Source organism: Brachionichthys hirsutus, chromosome 9 (assembly GCF_040956055.1).
Source record: "Brachionichthys hirsutus isolate HB-005 chromosome 9, CSIRO-AGI_Bhir_v1, whole genome shotgun sequence".
Lineage (NCBI taxonomy): Eukaryota > Metazoa > Chordata > Actinopteri > Lophiiformes > Brachionichthyidae > Brachionichthys > Brachionichthys hirsutus.
Genome location: NC_090905.1, coordinates 8,873,284 through 8,899,984, shown reverse-complemented (window position 1 = coordinate 8,899,984; position 26,701 = coordinate 8,873,284). Strand labels below are relative to the sequence as shown.

General features: G+C 39.8%; 2 protein-coding genes across 2 annotated transcripts in view; one reads left to right on the top strand and one right to left on the bottom strand.

Moving 5' to 3' along the window:
- Window positions 1-4,862, bottom strand: part of elavl4 (ELAV like neuron-specific RNA binding protein 4) — a 60,676-nt gene extending 55,814 nt beyond the window's left edge. Inside the window, exons 1-2 of the mRNA XM_068743069.1 lie at window positions 4,815-4,862; window positions 4,020-4,160 (exon numbers count right to left, since the gene is read on the bottom strand). Of these exons, the coding sequence (XP_068599170.1) occupies window positions 4,020-4,160; window positions 4,815-4,862 (189 nt within the window). The remainder of the gene's footprint in view (window positions 1-4,019; window positions 4,161-4,814) is intronic.
- Window positions 4,863-9,303: 4,441 nt separating this feature from the next.
- Window positions 9,304-26,701, top strand: part of agbl4 (AGBL carboxypeptidase 4) — a 189,886-nt gene continuing 172,488 nt past the window's right edge. The window contains exons 1-2 of the mRNA XM_068743739.1: window positions 9,304-9,349; window positions 10,587-10,709. Coding sequence (XP_068599840.1) covers window positions 9,304-9,349; window positions 10,587-10,709 — 169 coding nt within the window. The remainder of the gene's footprint in view (window positions 9,350-10,586; window positions 10,710-26,701) is intronic.

Sequence of the window (26,701 nt, the reverse complement as noted above, 5' to 3'; positions counted from 1 at the left end):
TCTCAAGTTAACCTCAAATATAGAATCTACTACAACCTACACTGTGATGAGAAGATATCGTAAGCTGGCTTTTGGAAGCCGCCTGCTCTTTACATATAGTTACTTTCCCATTTTTAGATTTTTTTATTACAACCATGTCATGATTTCTTTCTACATAACATCAGACACTAAAGAAGCTTGTGTCGTGTTTCTATCATTATCATAAAACTTTAAAACATTAGTATTTGTTCTGTAAATCTGTGTATTAAATAACCTGTCAATCAATGTGGGAATAAAAGGAGGATGAAATCTATTTTTGTTGGGGGATGGACCTACAACCCTTTATTTACATTAGGATTACAGGTTGTCCTATTCTCTCACCTCTATAATAATTACTCTGGGTTTATTTGTCAAAGCAGTATGATAAACCTGTTACTAGACACATTCAACATTCGGTAATCTCTACTCAGAAACTATGGGCCGTGCCACTGCTATTATACTGGGGAAATTACAGGGCATTACTTCCAGAACAAAGTACCTGAACACAGAAAGGTGACCTTTGCTTGGGCGTGGGCGCTCATGTTGCTGCAGTGGCTTGTATCGATGTTAGACTATTGTTCTCCTCTGCCTTTTTATCTATAAAGTTGATGGGTATGCAAAATAGGTTAATGATCAAAAACATGGCAATTTGTGATGAAATACAGACTAAAAGGCACTCACTCTGCAGACACTTAATTGTCATAGAGATATGGAGAAAGAGAGACAGTGAGGAGAAGGACAGTGTTCACTTTGCTTTACTGAGTGTGTGTGTGTGTGTGTGTGTGTGTGTGTGTGGGTCTGCAGACACCTGCTCCATTCTGCAGTGATGACTCCCAGCAGGACACAGGCTCAGCTGCTGATCTCTCGGCACTCCCTGCAGCACACATTCAGTCTCTCTCTCTCTCCCTCCCTCCCTTGCAGTGTGCCTCAGCCTCTCTGACACACCACATGTGCACATATCAACTGTAAACATGACAGGATGTAGACACATAAAGCTGTGGAGCCCGTGATCATACGATGTCACGTGTAAATTCTATGACACGGTGGAGTACATGTCGCTCCAGATTGATGCTACTCTGTGTGGATGATCTGGCGAACTACAATCTCCTTTTCTCAATTTATGTTTTCATAGATAATAAGGAAATGATAGCATGATATCAGCACCATATTTTCTCTGTTTCCTGTTTTTTTTCATTTTCAAAGATCAGTTAAAGTTTCATATTATTAGAATATTGCAGCTACTTATTTTGTTTGCCAGTTCTGGATTAATCAGGCAACATTGTACGTGAGGCATGATTGTATTTGTTGGCGCTGTTCTGTTTCTCTGACGATAAGCGTTTTTCCCTCTGTGCCATCGTTTGGCAGGGCTGCGGAGCATAAATGAAGCAATTTCCCGGATATAGAGAAGACTGCAATCAAGGAAGAGGAAAGTGCAGCAAGTGGTAGAGCTAATGATTGTCATATTCACTGAAATAGAGATGGCCTCCAACTACCTCCTGGCTGCTAATGCATCGTAGCTACGCTTGATAGTATCCGTGCCATGCATCCCCACTCTTCCACTTCTTTCTCTGCCTGTTTAATGTTGCGCTGATGAACCGCTTTCAGGCAGGTCTGAATATAACATTCTTTTTTAATTTTGAAACAAATCAAGATTTGGGAGTTGTCAAACAAAGCCTCTGTCGCGTAGAGAAAGGCAGCTGCCTGGAGAGGGTAATCAGTGGAGGTTTCCACAAATGAACAGCATTCAGCTCTAAAGCACAGAGTGCTGCAGGTTGTCAGATATGGGCTTTAGAAAATAAGATCTCTGTGAACAGTGACAATTCAGTTTTTCTTTCGTTTTGTCTTTTTTATTTTATCCAATTGGGTAAGGTGACAGGGCTGAGTTTGCATGATCATCGTAATTCAAAAACTGAGAGAATTATGTTGAACAGAGGAACATTCACGTTAGGTTCTTGCTGTAGTAAACCCATCCTGTGTGTTCCTGGCTTCTAACATTAATTCTTTGAACACAATTTAAACACACTATTTTACATATTTTAATAGATTCAAATCTAAGAACATGCGCACACACAGAGACACACAGAGACACGTGGCACAAACACTCACATATGCTCGAAAAGAACTGAACACTTATTTTTGTCAGGGCAAGTAATACTAAGCTTCAATGCAAGTATGTATTGAAGAATGGAACACTCTGTAAGTTGTTTTAAAAATGTATTAAATGGGGGAGAAAAATGGAAGACTGATATTATTCAATAACAATATAATAAATTATTCATATTAACAGATAAACTAAATGTATGCTTTACATAACAATGTTTTTAAATACATTTTATATGAAGCTTGAAATGCTGCATATAAATCTTCACACACCACAGTCACCAGAATCTTCCAGCACATTTATTTAATGTATGCAAATGATCTTGCTGTGCTTAGTGAAGGCACTATTAATCACTATAACAATCCTTTTTTTAACCAGGGTAATCAGGCACACACAAATACGAATTTTAAAATGCATGAAAGCACCTGTGTGCTTAAACACAAGCTCACTTGAAATATGCTCCATCACTAACAACGCATTGGTATCAAATAGGCAGGTATAACATTTATTTATTAAAAATCTTAGCTTGTGTAACGAGGACCACATATTCACTTAGTAATAATAATATTTTTAATTTATTATGTCCTTCAATATCTTGTTTGAAATTAGATTTTCAGTTTGTCTTCTGGCAATCAGGCTTGTCAAGTAATTTCTCAAATTCTGATATTAAATTAAAAGAGATGCCAGTAGAATTTTGTAAATAAAGTTAGCATATTAATTGCATAACATGAAGGTTCAGTTAATTAGTTCCCCTTGTTTCAATAGATAGTTTACGGTCCAGCAGCTTTTTGCAAACAGCAGATAACACTGTCTAATGGGTCTAATGGGCAGTGGAAAGCACAATCATTTTGGGTGCTGTATAAAAACACCAGAGAGATATTTTTAAAGTCATGTAAAAATTCCAAGAAAAAAAAACTGAACAATCTTTTTGATGCCTACCTCCTAACGGACGTATCGCTCATCCTTGCTGTATTTGCATAAGGTTGACGGAAACCCGTGGGAACAGTCAGCATCATGACAGTGGGTTATGAAGGCTTCCAGGAGGCTCTAGGGTGTGGATCTGAGCCAGTTTGAAGAGGAGCCGAACCAACGAAGAGCCCACAGCGAATTCGACACCCACAGTTTCATGTCGCTTTAATGCGGCAAGTCAGGGATTTTCTTACAACGCTTCTGCCTAAACGCTGGCGGTTTTCTCCTGCCCCGTTTCCCTATCATTCACTTCCCCCTGAATTAATCTTTTCTATGTAAATCGCAGAGTGCAAAACATTCCATCCGTCTGCAATGTCCCTGACTTGTCAGATGTTTATTTGAATTGAATTAGATAGTTATGATCTAATGCCATTTGAAATCTGTCGTCGTACATGAGTGTACAGTGCAGCTCCTAAGGCTGTTGAAAAATAATCTATTTTCACGGATGTTATACAAAGTTCAGAATAATGAATTGTAGGTGAACTGCTACTGCCTATTAAGTAAAATGCTATAAAATATACATTTTTGCTGTGATTCAAAACTTAAAAGAATTCAAACAAACAAGCATAATTTACAATATGCAAGCATGAAATATATTTTCCACACAAACACACGTAAGCAAAAAACACAAACATCTCAGATTCCCTTGATAACAGTCTGACTGGCAGGGGCTAAAGACAGAGTAGGCGTCCGTAATTGAACAAACATAACAATGTAAATATTTACTAATACCATCCATTGGGGATACAAGCAGAATCCCAGAATTGATTTGCTCTTTTTCTGCATTTTTGCTCTTTTCCTACTCACACACACATGCACATGCACACTCCAACTACCACTCCCTGCTTTTTTCCTTGCTTCTTTTCCTGCTGTTATAATTTCCTATGCTTATCACAGACATGGATATATACTGGTCTGTCTAGCCTCTTACCAGGCGTGACCTGTAGCCCATCTGGGCTGACGATGACGGGAGATCCCTGGGAAATAGCGGCGAGCGCGACTCAGGGACGGAGCCCGCACCACTGGCTGCTAGTCCCAAGAGCTGCCCGTACCTCGCCATCATCTTGAGATGCTGCTCACAAAACACGCACACTCATAGACAGGCACAGAAGCAGAAAGGAGAAAGGGAGGAAAAAGAGAGGAAAGGGATGTGAGTGAAGGGAAGGAGAACAGGTAGCAGCAGGTATAGGAAGGACAGTGAGAACTGTAATGGACAGAGGAGGGAGTGTGGTGAGGTTGGGGAGGGTACGCATGAAGATAGAGTAGGGAGAAGGGGATAACAGAACACTTTGCTCTCACACAGATGCATGTGTGAAGACACACACACAGCCATACCCACACACCGAATATGCACACGAGGGCACAAACATACAATTTTAGCCCCAGGTGGGCAATTTCACAGGCAAGCCTATGCTGGATGAGTTCGATAGCCACCTTCATTTTGTTACAATAGGTGGATATAAGGTCTCGGTGCAAGCGCTAGATTTATTATTACAACCAAGGTTGAGTGTGAGAAGCATAGCAGTCCCCTTGACTCTGTACCACCTATCATACAAGGGAAATATAATAGCTGCTGTTATCCATCACCCCCTCTGTCTTTTGGTTATGAGCATACAGAGGCGTGCAGACACATGCACAGACATACAATAACACACATGACAGAATGGTTGGCAGCAGACATAGACAGGCGAGGTGTGGAGAAAGAAACAAATCCAAATGTCTTTACCTCATTGCTCAACAAAGCGGCGTTGAGTGTTCGGCTTATTTCGAACATGTTAAGACTCTGAGCTTTTTTCTTTCGGTCCTTCTATTTTCAGGTTCTCTTCAGTTCTTTTCCCGTCTTTTTCTTGTCTACGGATGGGAGACAGTCCCAGGAACACACAAAAAAGAAAGTAAGAAAAAATTAATTGAAAAAAAGAGGAGGATAAAAAAAAAAAATCCTTCTTTATTTTCTGATTTCAGAGTTGGGATTTTTCAGGTTTCTGTTGTGTCTCGTTGATGCACCTCTGCTGGCTGCAGCTGTAGTGGTGGTGATGGTGCCCAGGATCTCCGCACACAACTAAGGAGTCAATATGCTGTTTTTCTTTTTCTTTTTAAATCTCCCCAGAGTCAGCACATTAAAACAGGCAGTCAGGCAGGCGGTGGGTCGGTAGGTCGGGCTGGCAGGCTGGCTGGCTCCCTTATCTGTCCCCAGCACACTGGCTCACACAATACGCTCCGATCTTCACACTGCTCGCTAGCAGATTAGCCTGTCCCACAACATAACACTTAGTTTAAACTCCCCTCCCTTTCTCTCTCTCTCTGTATCACCCCCTCTGCCTAGCTCCTTCAGTCTCCCTCTCTTGCTCTACCTCTCTCACTCCATCTCTTTCTGCATCATCCCCCCCCCCCCCATTGCTCACGCATTGATGCAGCTACAGTTCACTCTGCTACCACAAGGTGGGAAGGCTGTTCTTGCAACAGCGACACCATCACTGCTACATCCCTTCATCCCTTCCATGCCACTCCTATCTTTCACATTTTCCTCTCTTCTCCCCTTTTAGTGTTTGTCTATAACACACAGCAATAGATGGCGAAGGAATTTTTGCACCAACTCAGACTCTCCCTCCCCTTTAGGATAATACAGTCATGAAGAAATTGATCATTTCAGGGATGTGATGGCTAACATTGTTTGGTTATGTTATTGAATTACGGCGCTCACAAAAATAGGTTTTAAATTCAAGTGTGGAAAAGGAATACCACAGACTTCTGGGGAGGAAATATTCCAGCACTTCCTTGGTGTGCTATATGTAAATAATGGACTATGCTAAGAGCTGCACACCATTAAGAGAGTGAAAATGAACAGTACCTCTTAGTGATACAGGAAAAAGTGAGGGTTGGGCTGATGTGAGCATCAAGGTCAGGTGGATGTCCTTTTTCTCGGCAGGGCGTGGTACAGAGATGACAAAGCAGATAGTGAAAGGCATGGTAGGAGATCCCAACTAAGGAACAAATATGCAAGGAAAAAAATGGCGAGAGAATTGTGCCAAGATTCACCAATACCACCGGAGTTACCTCAGCGTGTGACAACTATTTAACAAAAAAAAGATATATAAAATGAAATATTTAATGCAGTGTTTTCTGACATAGTGATTGGTACTTCCATCATCGTCACCTATGCTAATCATAGTCATGGCTCACCCGAGGTTCCACGGACATGGCAAGGGATTTATTCCCAGTCCTTTGAATGCTTTTTTGCTGTCTAGGATCAGCGTGGGGAGAGTGGCCAGTTAATGGCAGCCTACTGACACTGAACCATCTGTTCTAGTGGACGCTGTCCAGCATCGCACACAGGGAGAAAGAAATGAATAGAGCGAAAGAGGGGAGTGACAGATAAGCAGAGAGGAGAGGGTGATAATTAATGGATGAGAGAAGGGGTAACAGCAAGGTATGAAGCAGAGGAAGCGTAAACAGTTTATGGAAAACATAAACATGTCGTCACACTCACGGTGATGTGACATATTGTTCACGTTTTAAATTAGCACATTTTCTCTTTACATGTTCTGCAGCAGCAGGATATGTGAAGGTATCGTCACTGGTATTGCTCTGTTATGGTAGTGTTAATGTCTTGGCTTCAATTAAAAAAATATTCAGTCAGAACAGGCCTGCTAACCACATCCCTGTTCTGTAAAGCTCACGGCCTCTGGGGATGGCTGATTCGGCAGACCCTGGGGTGGGGGTTGGCAGTTGAATCATCCAGAGTGAGGGCTGCTTCTCATCCTGTCCTCTCTGACCAAGCATCATTCCCCTGAGCCTCCTGATTGCTGTCACCATAGTGATTCTTTGTGCACTACCAGCTGTTCTCTCACCCATGCCCCGAAACCCTCCACCACTTTCTTTTTGATTTTTGCATGACTTTATTGGTGATGGACTTCGTGTGTGGAAGTCCTGCAGAACTGGAAACAATAAAAAGGCTTTTCCTGTATCTAAAGGAATACAAATACCCCCCCCCCCACACACACACACAAGTTTACAAGACACATTTGATATGCCAAAAGCTACCAATTCCCCGGGGGGGGGGTCTGTGTGGTCTGACTGGGACTGTAAAGGTGTGCTGTATTTTGTCACAAGCAACCGGTACTCAAGTTTAAAATAGCCCCAATTTCCTAAGGCAACCGTAGAATCTGTATCAAGGAGAGACACGGATATCTACCTGCAAAGCATGTCATATGTTCAGAAACCTTACGAGGTCAACAATGTTTTGATAAGAATGTAAAAATACGCTCTCCTGAGAGACAATTAAAATCTTAGAGGCCATGGTGTGGACTACACTTCTCTTTCATGTTACTCTGCTTTCCAGTGATGAATATGTTCATTAAATCATTGCTGCACTTTGGAAACATCATCACAAGAAGCATTACTGCATGTATGTAGAGTTGTACACAGAGATTGGTGGTTACTGTTGAAATTGTAGCTATCTTTTTTACCTTTTACAAACATGTTTTAATACAGAAAGCAACAATATAGGGAAATATATGTGGGCTTTGAAAAGAAACACAACACAGGGTTAAGAACACAAAACAACTACCTATAGTGTAATAAATGCCTTTATATTCTAATTTAATTTCAATCTCCCTTTATAAAATGAATGATTTCATCACCATAGAGCTCTTTAATTAGCATAGTACCAAAGGAATGGCATAGCGTGGAGGACAGCTATTCAATTTTAACAAAATATTGCACCACAGCTCTGTATTCTGTTCCTATAATCTGAGAAACAATCAGTCCGACCTATCTGCTCAGCGACCCGTTGATGCACGCCATCAAATACAGATCACACACAGAGAGAAAAATCATTGCCCTCTCCCTGGTCCTTTTCATTTGTTCCTGTTACACACATCTTATAACCTGAAAATTAGCAGCAGCCTTTATGCCTCTTGCTCCAGGAGTTGTGCGACTGCTCATTTGATGTACTTAATCAGGTGTAGCCTTTGTAATGGGAAATAAATAGGGCCAGGCTTGATTGGCCTTGATGACATCTCTGCTCCAATTGTCTAGAAAACCTCAAGCTTTAATCAATCTGCAGGATAATTCAGAATCTCTGGCTGCAGCCAGCAATGATTGGCTTTTTTTATATGAAAGATAATTTAAAATGCTGGTATTGAAGCAACAAACCTGAGGCATGAACAATATACTTACTTCACATTATATGCAGTGTAATGGGACTTGTTTCTAGTTTGGTATACATTAAAAAAAATATTTTATAAGTACAATATATATGTATTTGATTATTTCTGTCTACAATGAATGAAGGAGTCATGCATATCAAATCAGTTGGAAACAAAATCATTCAACCCCCATTCTTCATTAGATTATTGACAATAAGTAAATAGGTGAATGTAACAGACCTTAATATTTTTTTCCACAATCAACAACAAACACTTCTTTTCAGGACTATTGCATACGATCCCTCACGAGAGAACATATTTGCAAATCATATGTTGTTGTACTGACCCCAATTTAAATCCAACTGGCCTCTGTCATTGCTCTTTTCTTTGATAGAGGCATAAACTGACTCATAACTACAGTGTTGGTGAATTTGCTTCATGCGAGAGGGAAGCTTACAATGAGAGAGACTCCATGTGTTTGACTTATAACACAATGTGAAGTCTGCACCTGCATGGATCCTTGAAGAAATGTGTGATTGTTCATTGTCTGCAGGCACTTAATGGTGACACTAGTTTGTTTTAAAAAGTGAATATTGAGTGTTTACTTGAGGCTAAAATTCAGGAACATTGCCAGAAGTTTGTTATGCATTAGTAGGTCATAGCAGTAGAGCAAAGCGCTACAAGGATTTTGAGGTCCTTATTTAAATAGGGGAAAATCTTCAGATTACTGTACTGGAATAAAAGTAGGTACTTCTACTTGCCCATTCTGGGGAAAAAATATGTTTTTATGTTATGTAATATGTTATGAGGCTGTTATACTGTTCATGTATATAGATTATTTCAACCTGCTGATTAATAATACATTTTGTAAATTTCCCTAATATATAATAAGGGGAATTACATATTCTGCTCTCAACTGTAATTATTCTTGGGCGTATGGTATGATAGTTGAACTTTTCTAAACGTATATTTATACACCGCATGTGTAGACTGGTGCTCTGCAGCGGTGCTGCTATTGATGGCGACGAGAACATCTCTCGTGCGCCTTTCGGCTCCCCCTCTCCCAGAATGGAAAGGAAGATGGAGGAGAACACTGTGAGAAACGACGAGACTGGTGCGTAATATACGCCTTAACTGGTTCCTAATACAAACGAGGGAAGCGGACAGACTCCCTGTTGTTTGCCAAATACTGGCTGCGTGTTTCTGGCTCGCTGTGTCTCTCATCGTTGACGCTAACGTTGGGCGTTCTAGCCGTGTAGCTAGCAGGTGCAGGGATGTAAACAAGAGCCAAGTCACCAGCTCGTCATGAGCTAGCTTGGCTGCTACAGTCGGTAGCCAATACTTATAACTGTACGCAGACAATGCTACTTAGAAACATTATTTTACAAAAGTGTTGGCACCACCACGCCTTGAAGTATATATCTGCTGTGTAGCTCTGTTACCCTAACCGGATAAAGACAGCTCCCCAGGTGGAATGCTGCGGAGCTAATTAGCTATCCGTCGGTATCTGAAATATTAACACTACGGCCGCTGCTCTCCCATATTAGGCATGATTCACGCAAAACACTCGGTCCTTACTGCGTCAACAAATACACGATACGAATTACAACTGAAGTTTAATATTATATAAATACAATAATAAGTTGACAGCATTTAAACCATTGATTTTTGTCTCCTGCGCGTGCGTAATTACGCACAGCTGATACGGTCTTCGCGCAGCGAAAATCTACGTTGCGCACAAAAAAAAAATCCAACCTAAATTGAAAATAACATCAACACGTTCATTCCGTGCTATTCTCCACTGTGAGTCAGTGTCCGGTGACTGGCTGCTCCGGCTAATGATGAGATTCACATGTTTTTACGCAGCTAATAGACGCCATTGTAAACGGAGTTCCAGGAATCTCGCGAGACCACAGAACACACATCCTTTGCTTGTTGATTTTATCTGTTTTATTTGTTAATTTTTATCGCTTGTTTTTATGTTATTTATTTTTATACTATTGTGTACTTTGAGATTTGCTTTCAAATGTAAAGTGCGTTCAAAATAAAATGTATTATTACAGTATACCTATACCCAGTGAGTGTGTATAGGTGCGATAATACAGACCGTTACTAAATAAAATAAAATAACATAAAATCTTTCAATCTTTCATGACATAAATTCCTTTGTGACCGCATACTGTTTTCTTTAAATAGCAATCTACAATTGTTTTATTATTGATCACTTCATGGTTATCTGAACGGCGCAACCCCTTACATCCAATAAAATTGTTTTAGAACAGGCTTGTTCAATCTATTGTTACACAACTTTTAACAAAATGATGCACATCTTCATATCACACTTTCTTCAGGCAGTGAAACTGGAGGAGAGGATGCCTTGGTGGGCAATGTAAACAAACTGATGGTGAGCCCACCGGGATATTCAGGAGCTCCACGAAAAGGACATCTAATTTTTGATGCTTGCTTTGAGAGTGGTGAGTAGGATACTTGAAAAACATCAGTAACAAAAGTTGGATATAAACATTGTGACAATTTCACAACATGTATGCAGTGCAGACAAGAGTTTTTACTATTCATACTGTATGAATGATAATCAGCAGATATTTATGAAGATGAGTCAGGTCTTGTCTTTTAGTATTTTCACTCTATTTCTGCCACATGTCTGTTGATACAAATAATGGTTTGTGTTTTCCCATTTCACTGCTATGTTGTAGATTTACACAGCAAGTCATTCAGCTTGAGAAATTTGACTTCAGACACCTATGCCACTATAAATTCAAAACCATAAGTTTTCAGTAGTAGAAGGTTGTTATTATGATGCCTTTTGTCCAGAAATTCTTTCTAAAATGATTATGTGGGGTGCTTCTTGGTACAATATTGTGAATACAAAACAACACAGACCCCGGTAATCTTTTATTTCAGGGAAATGCTTGAAGAAGATGAATGTAACATAATTCAGGATGCATGGGACATTGAGGGAATTTATTGCTTTAATAACATTTTTGAAAGTCACGTTACTGAAAGCATTGTAGAATAAATTACTTTAAATAAGCTATGAGCAGTTAATATCAAAGATGACTCCATTAGTCGTTTAATCAGTTAATGTACTTGTCTCTGTTTAATATAATCCAGTATGTGATTTGAAGCCAAATGAGTAGTTTTAAGTTTGCCTTTATTTTTGCAGGAAAAATGAATTAAAATAATGTACAAATAATAGTTCTCATGATGGTATAAACAAATGCATCAAACATCCTGTTTAAAGGTACTAGTATACAGAAAATGGTGTCTATTCCGTTAACAATTTTGTGTTGGAGGAGCCCCAGACACTAGTTATCGTATCCCACCCATGCATTCCATGCTGGGTGGGATACCGTGGGTGGGTGCCGTGATGGAGATACTGTCATTGAGGACAATAACAGTATATGAATATTAACACATTTTCATTAATGTAAAAAAATACTGTGTACTTTATTACACAATTAACATAATTGATGTTATTATATAACAATTTCTACTGTTTAATTTAATGTACTTTATTTGTTTCTTTTTTGTTTTCAGACACCAGATAAGTTTTGAAAACCTATCTATACTATTCATGAGAAATTAACTAAGATAATTTAAATAATCTAATTCAATGAATGATTCAGCATAAGATGACAGTGTCAAATATTTGAATATTGGTGTCATTGTGAATGTTTTCTCAAAATGTAACATCTTATATACAGTATTGTGTTTCTGATATTCTTGCTGTCAGAGTTAGGGGTCAACCAACAACATGTGAGTTTTGTGGCATTTGTTATATATTTGACTTCAATTGCAAATTCATATTCAGGAGGAAAAGCGTTATAGTAATATAGAGTGATAACAGAGAACCTAAACCAGTCTTTTATACTGTACACATGCATCATTTGAAGGTAAGTACGTATATAGTAACTATGCACAAAGACCCAAAGTAGCAAGATTCTGCTGTGATATCACCGTGAGTGCTATTATTTCATTTGCCTTTTGTCCCATATAACATGGCCAGAGGAAGTCAGACATTGATAAATGGGCACTGAGCTCCTACAGTGAGATCAGCTAACATGCCAGTGTCTCTGGCTCCGGATGAATCTCCTGAATGATTCATGGGATTGATATTAATCTCTTACCAGTAAATGTATTACTAAAGTTAGAATAGTGGGTGAATTGATGTTTGCTAGCTAATGTCAAATTAATGTTCTGTTTCTGTTTCATTTATTATTACTTTCATTGGTTGCATTTTTTAAAGAGAGCCTTTATGTTAATTCATGATGTATACTTCTTTCACATTGTTGGATGTGTATTGATAATGAAACAGTGCAGTCAAAGTACTACATACACGTAGTATACCCTTAATTCAGCAATAATTAATTGTTATAAAGCTACTTTTTAAAATTCAAACAAACTTTGTGAACCTGTTTCTTTCATATTTTCATCCTTTGCACATATAAGAGTCAAAGACCTATTGACTCTGTTATAAGAATCAAAAGGCCTTTTTATAAGAGCAAAGGACTACTACTACAGTAATAGTCCAGTATCGCTCAATATGTTTGTATTCACTGGAAACATTTGTATTTATTCCTGTACATTCTGAATAATGATGCTTTCATGACATTTTTCATTTAAATGGCAGCCATTTGCATCCTATGTGCATGTTCATAAAGCACAGATTTTATTTTGCTGTCTTAGTATACCACAGCATTAAATCTAATCGGTTTATTAAAATAGACACTGGTTATGTAATTTGTTTGCCTAAGGTATAAAACCTAATTTACATTTAGATGAGGCTTAATTCACTTTGCTGTCAGCCCCATACTGATCAAGTCAGTGATGGCCAACAGTGTTACAGTAGGTATCTCAGTCAACTGGTCCTCTGACACAAAATTGATGCAAGACAAGACCATCCTTTTATACTTTTTATGATAATGCAAAGTCTTGGAAGACAATAACATTTAGCTAATGTAAAGATTAAGACTTGACCTATTGTTGTGTATTTTTTAATTCATGAAAATGCTAAGTGAAGGATTCAGAATCAGAATACTTTTATTGATTCCAGAGGGAAATTATTTTTGCAAGAGTACTCCACTCAACAAAACTTGCATGCATTGTATATTTCTATTGCCACAGGAAGGAAATACCTTCTATGGCGTTCAGTTTTTGAGGGGGGTGGTCTCAGTCTATTTGGTCATGTGCTCCTGTGTTGTACCAGGGGTTGATGGAGGGGGTGGGTGGTGTTGTCCATGATGCTTTGTAGTTTCTAAAATATCCTTCTCTCCATCACTGTCTCTAAATAGTCCAGTTTCTCCTCCACAACATCACCTGCTTTATGGATGACTTTGTTAAGTCTCTTTGCGTCTGCAGACGCCCCAGCACACCACAGAAAACAAACATTGATGAAATACAAATAACATTCCTATCTTGTCTTGTCACATGTGATTCATCACAGATTCCAGCTTTTGGTTAAGTCCCAAATTCTCTTGTGAGTGCATGTTCACAGTGTCCCTGATTTAAGTTCCATCTGTTTCTACAAAGCATGACCGTGGCAGCATGGGCATGTTGTTTTACTGCACCTTTGGACTATGCACCAGATGCAATTAAACACTCATTGATTAAACAGACTGCTGGCGGTTGACAATCACCTGCATGGTCAAAGAAATTCCCCAAGGGTGACAAGTGTTTGATGGTGTCCATTGATAAGCTCACCTCACGGACTCATCTGGCTTTGTAATCATTTCACCTGGTACAATCCAGCTTCTATGGCAGACTAGAGAACAGATGATGCTTCTGTCACTTTGCATCCAAACAGAGGATGTTATTTGAGACATGGGTACTCACACATATGAATGTCTGATCTAAAATACTTGTGAACATCGCTGTTGAAGGAACATTTTGATTTTCTCTTACACTTAATTCTATTATGTAATTAATTGCAGTAGTTTCATATAGACTTTCTCCACTTAAAATGTTTTTATTCAACACAAATTCCCCTCAATTATATCCGCGCTATATTTTGATTTAACAGAATATAATCGGAAGCTTTCTATCGAGGTTATTCTGCTGAGAGAGCTGGACGTGCGGAGGGCAATCAAGGAGAGAATGTCTCTCTCACACACACACACACACGAACGCATGTGCGCGTTCCCCCGGCTTGACATAATTTCTTCCAGACGCGTTTCAGGAGGTGATTACAGACCTACGCAAGCTACGAAGGATTGACTGGATGGTTCATTTAGCTGTTTTTGGGATGATAAGAACCCAAAATCATCATAATAGTGTAGAAACATGAGAAAAGTGAGTTTTTCATAATATGGGACCTTTAATCTCTAGATTAAGGGATTCACCTGTGACATTATGGAACTTGTTGAATCTTTCATGTGCTAAATGGTTTTACTCTGCAGAGTTTAACTCACCCCAAAGCAATGATAATTGATGAAGAAATGCTTTCTTCATCGCAGAGACACAGAAAAAGACACACACAAAAAATAGCTGCCAAGAGACAAGTAATGATAATGTTACAGAAAATATTTTCACAGTTGATTGATGATTTAGGTCTCATTATTGTTTCCTTTTTGCGTTCTCTCAACACTGAACAATATGTTTAATCTGTATGGCATGTATGGTATCTTCTCCTAGAAATTATGTTGCCATTGCACAGCCCCGCTATGGAATTGCTGATTAATGTCATTGTTAAAGCAGAGTCAGATAGAGACAATGGGTAAGGAAGCAGAAGCACTGAGGAAATGAATAATATGAACACTGGGTGGCTGCTGGCTGATGTTCTGAAGGTTTGGGAAAAACACAAGCTTGTCAGAAGATATATTTATCTGACAAACTCTGGAGCACCCCATAAATCAGGATAGTTGAATTTCCATTGATTATAGAAGAGGGAAACATTTTTACAATCAAGCTAGATGCTCAGTATGAGTGGCTTTGAGAGGCCTGGGCTTGCTGCTTTAATTGTCTTGCCTCCATTTGTGATGAAAGAACTCTGAAGGACAAGCAGTTTAATAATCAAAATACATTTATTCAACAGGTTTTTGTCGTTGTTGAACGTCAGAAAATATTGTCATCTCCCCATGAATGAAGGTGTTGCACAGTATTGTGCAGTCACTCATATTGGCACTTTATTGTTTGATTTTCAACTTTATTGTATTTTTGTGTAGCTCACCAGCCTAGATTGCTGTGACTCTTATGGGCTTTCCATTCTTGTGAGTGGGAGGGGGCACTCCTGACATCTGATGTATTGAGAGGCACTCCCAGTCTCTCTGTCTCTCTTACATGTCCTTGGCAGCAGAGAGGCTTCACTGCTCAAATCACTAAATGGCCTCTCCAGTTTCCCTTTTAGCAGTTTTCTCTCCTCTCTCTCTTTCCTTTAAGTCAAGAGTAGAGTATGGAGATAAATTTGAGTTGTCTAGAGACTGTTGGCAAGACCATTGCTTTTGATTTATGCTATTTATTGGCCATTTGTATCCATAAGAGATTACTCTTTATTATTATTGTGTTTTTTATTATCATCATGCCCCATCTCTGGCTTTCTTTCTTTCATTTTTATTTGCCTTTTTGTGCCATATCATGCTATGTGAATTGGGATATGTTATATTGACTTGACCCTGAGGGCAGTTTCCTAACAGGGGCAGTGTCAACAACAAAAACTTAGATGTCGTCTCTTAAAAAGGGACTATAAATGTTGCATATCAACAAGTGCAAATATGAACTAGATTATGCCAGCCAGTTATGCACATGCATTCATCTGTGTATGTGCTCCCAAAAATCACAAACACTTATACAATTTCATAGCCTAATATAAGTTTGTTGATACTGATTATAAGTATGGGTTTGATTTACATTAAAAGCTTCTGAAAACTCAAAAAAGCCAAGAAAGAGACAAAAGCAAGTTAAGCAGATTGATGGTGGCTTCAAAAGAACACATACAGACAGACAGAAAGAAAGACAAAAATCACTACACTCCTGAAAGAAGAGTGTCATAAGTTAACATTGGTTAGACTCCTCTGCATTGCACAACTGGTTGTTACACACAAGGCTGCAGTGATTCATCTCATACCGTGATTCATTTCCAAGCAATTCTTGATGCCATAAACACTGTTTCAAACAGACATCTCATTTTTTATCCCAGACAAGATTCTATGGGTTGGAAAAATGACTAGAGTTTGTAATGCTTTCCCAGTTCATGTTTTTCAAGCTGTCTGTGTTTGTTTTGCTGATTTATTTAGAAAAACTCTCAGGGAGATGAGCTTCATTGATGTGCCAGGGTTTGTCTGATAACACAAATTCTTGTACGAAACATGATTATACATTGAAGGGTGAAAAACCATCAGGGGCAGAAATTTGAATACATTTTTGCTTGAATCATGGGCACTATCTTATGGTTATGACTCAAAGTAAACAGTATTAAAATTCACAAATGCTCGGGGCAAATGCTGTTATCTGCAATATTTCATTAGATGTTTCAAACAGTTCATACCAATGAACATTGTAGAATGTACTCTAGCATTTAGGGAGACTACAAGAGCATCTTTTGGCAGTTGCCAGACAATGACATCTTTTGTTTCTGTTTGTGTGTGTCTGTTTGGCAATAACTCTGGGTTTAGGCTTATGTTTTTGTCCGTCCCATTCTTGGGAAAGCTTCAATTGTGTTTTTTTTCTCAGATTCAACAAATACACAAGATGAAGTGGGACCTCATCTTTGTTCTGTTTATTCCATTTGTCTGAACATGATATGCCAGGAATGCTTTAAGCAAATATTTTCATATTTACACAGTTGAACACAGATGAACTGATCAGAATTTGGTGGTATAAAGTCATGGTCCTCAAAAACACGTGTTTTGAACCATAAATAAATCAGTCAAACATACAGGACAATGAACAATCTGGCAGTGAGTGCATGGTGGAGAGTAGTGTCAGTCAAGGGTCGATTGAACCAGAGGCATCTGTAGCAACATGTAAGTGGAGGTGGCTTGATGAGGAGGACGAGCTGTTCATGGCCTGAGCCCCAGTTCCTGAATATATTGTTCCATCTTGTTCTTTGTTTGACTTTAACCACAGTTAAATCCTGAGATGTCAAGATGCAAATATGTTTTTTGTTCTATCTTCCTAAATGAAATCGCTGTACTTATCTCTTCATCATGAACTTGACGGTTCCTGAGGGAGCGGAGGCAGCATGTGCGGCTGGGGTCTACGGTCTCGGACACCCTGACTATCAGCACCGGATCCCCCCAGGGCTGTGTACTTTCCCCCTGGCTCTTCTCCCTGTACACCAACTGCTGCACCTCCGGCCATCAGTCCATCAAACTGATTAAGTTTGCGGACGACACCACCCTCATCGGGCTCATCTCGGACGGTGATGAGTTGGCCTACAGGAGGGAGGTGGACCGGCTGGTGTCCTGGTGTAGCAGCAACAACCTGGAGCTGAACAGCCAGAAAACAGTGGAGATGATTGTCGACTTCAGGAAAGTCACAGCCCCACCGTCCCCCCTCGCCCTCACATACTCCCCTACCCCCATCTCCATCGTGGACTCTTTCCGCTTCCTGGGCACCACCATCACCCGGGACCTCAAGTGGGAGCCGACCATCAGCTCCCTCATCAAGAAGGCTCAGCAGAGGATGTACTTCCTGCGGCAGCTGAGGAAACTCAAGCTGCCAACCCAGATGTTGGTGCAGTTCTACACCTCCATCGTGGAGTCCGTCCTCACCTCCTCCATCACCGTGTGGTACGCTGGCGCCACCACCAGGGACAGACACAGAGTGCAGCGCATTGTACGTGCTGCGGAGAAGGTGATCGGCTGCAAGCTGCCATCGCTCCAGGACCTGTATGTCTCCAGGACTCGGAGGCGTGCAGGTCGGATCACAGCCGACCCTTCCCACCCTGGACATGGACTCTTTGACCCTCTCCCCTCAGGCAGGAGGCTACGGTCCATCCGGACCAGAACCTCCCGCCACAAGAACAGCTTCTTTCCCTCAGCCGTAAGACTAATGAACACTTAATAATTCTGTCCCGGACTCCTGAATACAACTTGCACTGTTCCATTTGCACTGCGTGATGACGCTAGTTTACTGCTGCTAGTACACATCTGTGTAACCACTCAGGCTGCTGTTGATGTGTCTGTACTTGTATGGTCTTTGTATTTTGTCATTAATGTTAGATGTAGCACGACTTCACCGAGAAACGTTCCTAGTCTGTGAACCCTCACTGACAATGGCAATAAACCACTTCTGATTCTGATTCTGATTCTGATTGACATTACCTCGAAACTCCTGTTTTGTAAAAAAACAAACATTTTATTCCAAACTCTTCCTCATGTTCTTCTTCTTCAATGAATTCTTCAATCTAAATTTAATTACCAAAGTTTGTCTTTTAATCTTCCATATCTGATGGTATAAAAAGGGATCATCTTGTCATAGGATGCATTTCCTTTTATGCTATATTCAAGGAAGAAAATTGAATTTGTATTCACATTTAGTGACTGTATCATCAACATGGTATCACCAATTATCTTTACTTCTCTCAATTGCAACATGGTTTGATGCAGTCCAGTGATTGGCAAAATAATTGCTGAAAAACTCATTTATCTTCTGCAAGGCTTTTGAAATGCCACTCAGTCCTGCTTCTTCAATTTTTTCTTTCTGAAAAACTGACATTGCTTTAAGAGTAGCAGCACTTAAGGTAATTCCCCAGATTGAATTACCTGTATCACGATGAGATTTATTTTCAGTGTGCGCCTAACTTTAAAAAAGTCACACTGGGATGTATTGTCTTTCCTGATCCGAGTAACTCCGCCCAAGTATAAGCCTGTTAAATATGAACCAGTCTGATTAGTACAGACGTTACTGGAATGAGCTAATAAATAAGACAAAAACATTGTAAAGTACTTTCCAAGAGGGAGTCTGACATTAAACATGCAAATCAAGAATTTCAAATCCAGGCAGTGGTCCCTTCTTAAAACAAATCCTCCCGACTTCAGGTCAAGAACCATTTACTACTGTACTGAACTAACTTCAATTTTCCTAATTTGAGAAGCTGCTATCAGAATTGGGTTGCTTGTTTGCTCTGAATTGTAAGAAAACGGTCTTGTTTAGAAGAATACACTTGCTTTTTATCTGGCTCTTCTGCTTTTTCAATGACACATTCACTTTTCTTTGATATTTATTTTCCCCCCCCCCTGCTGACCTAAAGTTCACCGGCCAGTGATTTCTTGCCTCCCTTGTTTCTCTTCTTTTCTTGCATTGATTCCCTGTTTTCCTGAACTCATTACAGAGCAATCAGCACCAGTGTGCACCTAGAGGGAGAAATAACTGTAAATAAACACAACTGCAGGCACTCCGATAACATGTTACCAAAATGATAACAGCCCTCCTTAGCAGGCCCGTTGACCTTTTTTCATGCCAAGGACCTCTTGGCTCCCTATGCTGTTATCTCCAAACTCTCCTCCATTACTGAAGCTTCTGGTACAAATGCTGCTCAGCAAGAGTTAAAAGAAAGAAGGGAGTTACCGCAAGCGAATATAGAGAGGACAAAGAGACAAGTGCTTGGAGAAGAAGACACAAAGCAAGATAGAACAACAAAGAGCCGACCTCAGCAGTTGTACTGCTGCCAGTTCTGCCACCTCTGCTGTCTGTCCTCAGCCTTTGTAGGGCTCAACATAATTAGAGTGTTAAAAGATAGCATGAAATTGGAACAGACTTATATTTACTCGAGAGGCCACCAATGCACAGGATGCACCAATTGCAAAAGATAAAGAGAAAAAGGAGAGAGTGAAAGATATATTGATAGACAAATAGAAACAGTGCCCAAGATAGGGACCTGAGAACTGATGGACAGGAGTGGCCAAATTATCCTAAAAAATATTATTCAAAGCACCAATTTACTCTTGAGAAACAGATGAAAGTGTAAACTGTAATTCCTGGCTAGAAATGTGTTCTTGTTAGAGTGTGCAGGCAGGCCTGCTCATCATCGGGTATGTGTGGGGTGTCTCACTGCTGTCATCAGGCCACTCGCTTTACCCATGTTGAAACAAGGAGCTCATTGGAACATTGGTGGACTCATAACTATATTTCTTTCTTCTCTTATTGTTCTCACTTTTTATCTGCTTTGTCTTTATGTTCAGATTATTTCCACATCAATTGTTCTACAAGATGCTGAGCAAGTTTGCGTGAAAATCATACTTAAATGTTTTTTTTTAATGTTTAGACAGTGATATGGACTGGACTTATTCAGTTACCGGTAATTAATAGAACATTTTCTTACATACAACAGAGTACTTTGCAAAGAATCATATATTAATTTACTAGTTTGAGGTCGAGGTAATTCTATTAGAGCTTGTTGCTGGTTGTAGGGGTTGGGTCTAATCACTGGAGAGATTGTAAATCCTTGTGCTACTGTATGCACCTAAATCATATGTTGATATTTTATATATAGACATACGGAAGTTTGTGGAAGGCCATTTTTTGACCTTGTTGACAATATTCTTCAACACATTTTAATGGGTGTTACATGTTTATCTGTTTAAAGACAAAGTAATATGTTCTTTCTGCCACATAATAAATTAGAGTTTGGTTTGTGGTAATTTGACTGGTTGTAAGAAAGATGCCAATTTAACCAATTGAAGTTTCATTGATTCATTGCATTTTGTATTGCAATCAGCTGATCAGTGTTTACATTGTGTTTCTGTCCTACATCACCAGCACTGTTGCTGCTACTAAGAAAGCCCGGCAGACTCTACATTTGCTCAGGAGACTAAGGAAGGGAGGTCCCCCTACCATCTACAGGACCCCCTTCTACAGGGGCACCATGGAGAGCATCCAGGCCTATGATCTCACCTCCTGTTTTGGCAGCTGCACTGACAATCAGAAGTGGCAGCTTACCACAGGGTGGTAAAAACAGCCAGCAGGATTATAGGTGCTCCCCTCCCGTCCCTGCTGGACACTTACAATAAGCGCTGCATCTACAGGGCAGCGTCAATCATCAGGGACACTCACCACACTTCCAAAGGTCTGGTTTCCCTGCTGCCACCCGGAAAAAAGATATCTGAGAATCCGGTGCAGGACGACTAGGTTCTCCCCAGGCTGTGAGAGTGCTGAATGCACATTAACTGACTGCTTTTGATTATGTAATAGTGTGACTGTCTAGTTATTTTTTATTTTGTCTTATCATTTTTGTATTCTATTTTATGTCTTGATTTTTACACTGCTTTCAACCTAGGAGTACACTTTTGTTTCTTGGACTCAGTACTAAGGAATGACAAATTAAAAACCTTTTGACCTTTGACCTTAATAATGGGATGTAGTGTATCTCCACATGTAAGTATTGGACATACCTAATGAGAAGACTGACTTGTAACAGTTTCAACTTACCTTTATTTCAATGCTCACATGCCAAATGTATCACCTTGCCAGATGACCAGACTCACAGATGTCACAAAATAGCTTTGTAAGAAAATATCTGTAAAATTACAACCTCTTTTTTGCACTTAATTATTTCATATAAATTTAACAAACAACATGTGATGTGTTAATTGTAGATTAGAACTGCTCGCAGGGCAACATGAGTATAAGTATATGGATTCTACAAGTCACTTAGAACTGATGAATCCTCTTGGATGAAAGGATGACTGAGAACCTACACAGACATTATCATGAGTAAATTTGATTGTCTGCTAACAGAGACAGGCTAGCTGCTGCCTGTAGTTTCATCTAAATCTTAAAGTCACGAGAACAGAAGAAATACTGTTATCATCACCCTCCCTACAAGTAGTTTTTAAATTTCAAAATGTTGCTTTGAAATTTAGTTGAACAAAAACAATACACAACTACATGCATGAATGTAATGTTTGTTGAGGTAGACTGATGTTCTGTGTATACGTGTAATGTGTATATGTAGTGTGTATTTGTAGTGTGTATGTGTAGTGTGTATATGTATTGTGTATATGTACGGTATAGTGCTTTCATGATTTGATGTTATGATGCATGTAATCCCGGACCCCAGGAAGACTAGCTGATGCCACGGTATCAACTAATGGGGATCCTTTTTAAATAAATACATCAAACAAAAACAATACTAGCTCGTCCTTTATACTGTTGTGAAAGATAGATAGTACAGTCTGCAGTTTAGTATGCCTGTTAAGTAGTTCGATTGTGGGAACTTGGAGGAGGTGACCTCTTTAATCTTGCCTGCAGATGAAGTGATAAGGCATCAGGAGAAAAGACAGACTTCAAGAAGTCATGAGGCATGAGACTGATGTTGCCTTGGTGACAACTTGCCTTTAGACAAGGGAGGTGGGGAGTCGGGGGATTGAGACAGCGAGAGAATGATGCAAAGGAAAAAACAGATATTTAGCTTCAGGTCTAAACTGAGAACCCTTCAGAATGCCTGTCGTGGCAGTTCCCTGCTTGTGTGTCCAGGAAGCCTCCTCTCACTGCAGACAAACGAGAGGAAAATCTCATGTATTTTCTAACAGTGAAATGGAACACAACAATAACCAAGTTTAAAAAGGTGCCTGACCTCCTCAGCTGTCCAGCGCTCTATTGTCTGAAGACAATTGTGGCATTGCCTATGCCAACCAAAAGAAAGTGAGCATCTTAATAAGTGTGGGTTTGTTTTTGTTTATGCTCATGTATGCATATTATCATTATTATTATTATTAGTAGTAGTAGTAGTAGTATGATTATTATGTTGGCAATTATTCATTTCAAAATGTCGGACGCTACTCTTTTTGGGAAAATTGTTACAACGAGCTAAATGCTGGAACATGAATTTTAATGTCAGTATATATATTATTGCGTATTTATGACTTTATGATTTCAACTTGAGTGAAAATATGAAAATAAAATATAGAAAAAATATGAGGGTACAGATCAGAGCTTCTAATGTGAAAATAGAGCATGTTGAGGCTGCTTGAGAAGGGAAATTGTTTCTTGTATGCACTCAATCGATCCTTTGATGCTCTGAATCATGCTCTCGGTTCCGTCCTTGTCAGTTTTGTCGCTGCAGGGAAACTTAAGAGCCGTCTGTTTTGTTTGAGCTGTGGACTCTCTTTATTTTCTTCATGCTTGTCCAATGTAGGTTTCCTGCATATCTACTGTATTTTATTTGGTGACGTTGATTTTGAAAGGTTATACACCTCCAAGAAGCAGTCTGTTTCATTTTAAAACAGCATCCTATTAACATTCTGACGGCTTGTTGTGTGGGTTCCACCTCAGGCCTAGGCAGGCAGGCAGGCCTGCTGCTGCTGTACAATGATCCATCTACCGGTGCATGGCAGAAACTATCCGTCCACTGCATAGCTATAGGCTGCACATGGCCCATTGTGCAGGGTGAGTGCTGTGACTGCTCCCTCTTGTACCTCCATAATGGGATTACAGTAGCCAGGTTCTTCTGCTCACTCTCCTTCCCTCTCACCCTCTCACACAGCCTTAAACATGTATAAACTTAGTGCTTTACTATGTTTGTTAGTGTTTTACTGTCCACTTGTCATTTGCCACTGTCCACTTAAGTTTCATAATGTTATACATGCACTTATTTCTTCAGCAGACACACATCAGTTTGTGTGATTTTAACTTTTCACCTTTCACCTCTAGCTATTCTTTTTCTAGCTTGTTTCATTATGTACGTGAAATAGCGAAAGAGAGACAGCAGGAGCTGATATACCAGAGGAAGACAGACAAAGATAGATCGAGGCAGAGGGTTTTGTTCAGGGTTTTCCTCAAGGAGAGGCTGCCATGTGTAAAATCTCATCCAGAACAGCAATTTGTTTTATTGGGCTGCACCAGCAGGACTGAGCTACTCGTTGAAAACCAATTTGTTAATGTCTAAACGCTGCTCGAGTTTTCCCTTATGGACAAGGATTGATATTCAACATAACATTCCAAGACACCACTGAAGGAGAATATGGAGAGCTGTGATACTCAAGAGGAATTATGCAAGATATCTCAAGAAATTCTATCTTTTTTTTCGCTCTTTCCCATCTCCCCTCCGTCTGCAGTTTATTAGCCTCACTTACAGTAATATAGTCTGTCTGATCCATAAAGAATTTAAAAAATCATTCTGGACAAATCTGCATTTCTCAACATCGCAGACTCCACATGACTGTTCTCAGCTGAGAAGTTTGACACTTTCAGGAGAAATTTCAGGAAAAAAAACCCTGTGGTTTTGTATAAGTTAATATTAACTCTGCAAACTTCTTCATGTTTTTATGATTATCAGCAACATACAAGGACGTGGCCAGAATTATTATTTTTATTTTTTGCATTGTAAAATAGAACGACAGTCACCATTTCTGTCACACCTTGAGGCGTGGCTTTGTCCTTCCCCCACTAACTCTCCCTGTCTTCCCCTCTCCTGTGCTCATGCAATCAGTTCATTCCCGTCACCTGTGCTCCTGCCATCACCTGCATCACATCAGTCATCAGCCCGGACTCTCACACGCCACACCCCTGCCAGTTTGTTAGCGATGATCACTACTTTCCAGCAACTCAGACTGACCTCCCGTGTACCGAGCCTGCCTGATTCCTGGACTCTGCCTCTTCGCCTGCCCCTTGGGATCTGTCTGCTTGTCTGTCTGGATTTCCTGGTTTGTGACCCCTACCTGTTTTTGAACCTTCCCTTTGCCTACCCCTTCGGATCTGTTGTGCGTTTGGGTTTTTTCCTGCCTTGGTCCGTGACAACTTCAGTCTTTGATGTATGAACTAACTGACAACTGGTTGGTTTTTAACAAGAAACAGCCTCTTAAAGCCATTAAGATATTTAGATGTTTGTACTGTTCTTGTCAAATTCACAACTTTAACAACTTTTTTTGTTTTTTTTATTGTCACTACTTTACATATACTGTTTGGTGCATCAGGATGAAACTGAGTTGGGATATGTGCCGTGGAACAAATCATTCAGTTTTCACATGGGTTTAGCTTTAGATAAAGGAGAAGTTCCATGAATGAAATATTGTATTCCTTTAAAGCAAACCTCAACAGACTCGTGACTGAATGGCAAAAACCCACCAGAATGAGGGATCGGATTTTAAAAGTGCCTTGTAATTTCTCAAGAAAGCTCAATCACTTCTCAAAACAATTTAGGGTCTCAGTGGGCTTATTACTGAAAGAGTGGTCCACAAAACAGCCTTGTTAAGTCATCCACAATACTAAATCTGCACAAAACCTTTACATTGAGTGTACAATGAAATAGAGCCTACTTCCTGCAGATTCAGCAAAGTTATGATGCCCCTGCTTTTCCAACCTTCAAATAGTTTTGACAGTATGCCTCTGGCCCATGAAGTCTTATCACAGCAGCTTTTACTTTCTCAAATTAAGACTGTCTTCATGTGATTTACCAGTCAGAATGCATTTCTGAAACAAAGTCCTCTCGGTTTATTTGGAGCCTACATTGAAGAAATCTCCCACTCTAAAAATCAATATTGTATGTCAACATCCGAGACTATGTTTCTGTCTATTGTTGCGCAATAACCTCTTGTAGCATCTTGCTTGATGATTGGATGTTACTGTTATAAAAAAGGAGGAAAATATTAAATTCTTAAGCATGTGTGTCTGCGTGCATTTGTTGTGGGTGGACTAGTAGATTAGTTTGTCTGGTGGCAGAAGGACAGGGATAGGCTCTGACTATGCGGTAGTTGGCCCATCTGTTTATAATCAGTGGTGTGTGTGTGTGTGTGTGTGTGTGTGTGTGTGTTGCTCTGGGCCCACCAGCACTTTGATGCAGAGCTGTGAGGGACATTGATATGTATGGTTTACTGAGTTTGTCACAGAGAGAAACTCTGCATCAGCTGTTGGTTTATCATCTCAGATCAACATTTAAAATAGAGTGGACTGGCCTCATGTATTCGGTTAATCACAGCATTCTCTTTTCTCGCTTCTTTCCACTTCCTTCCTTGCCTATCGTTTTGCTATGACCATTGTTCATTTGTGAATGCACTGCACACTTCTATTCTATATCAACTTAGAAATAAGAAGATGGTGACAAGGCCTGTATTTAGAAGGCTTGTCATGGCATCGTCTACCACCCAGTCATATTATAGACAGCTATTAGAATTGGAAGCTGGGAGACAGTTCCCACTTGATTAATTATATTCCAGTGATCATCTGGATATTTTTTGGTGTGACTAGAACATTGTGTGTCTGATATGGATGGCTGGAGCAGCCCTGTATAACGTGTATATCTGCTGTGTTTCTGTGGTGCTGTGTTCTTTGCATGTATAGTTTGGTTTCGGACACTCACCAGCGAAACGTACACAAACCAGGAAGGTGACATCGAGACGTTAAAATTTTGGTGCACATTTAGCCTCAATTCAGATGACGGCTGTGTTGAATTATTACTTCATTGCTTCCACCATGGAGCTTATGTGATGGATTCAAGTTGTTTGTGTAGTGCGCATGAAATTTTTACCATGTATCGTTGCATATCCTGGAAGTGATTAAATACTGGTGATCA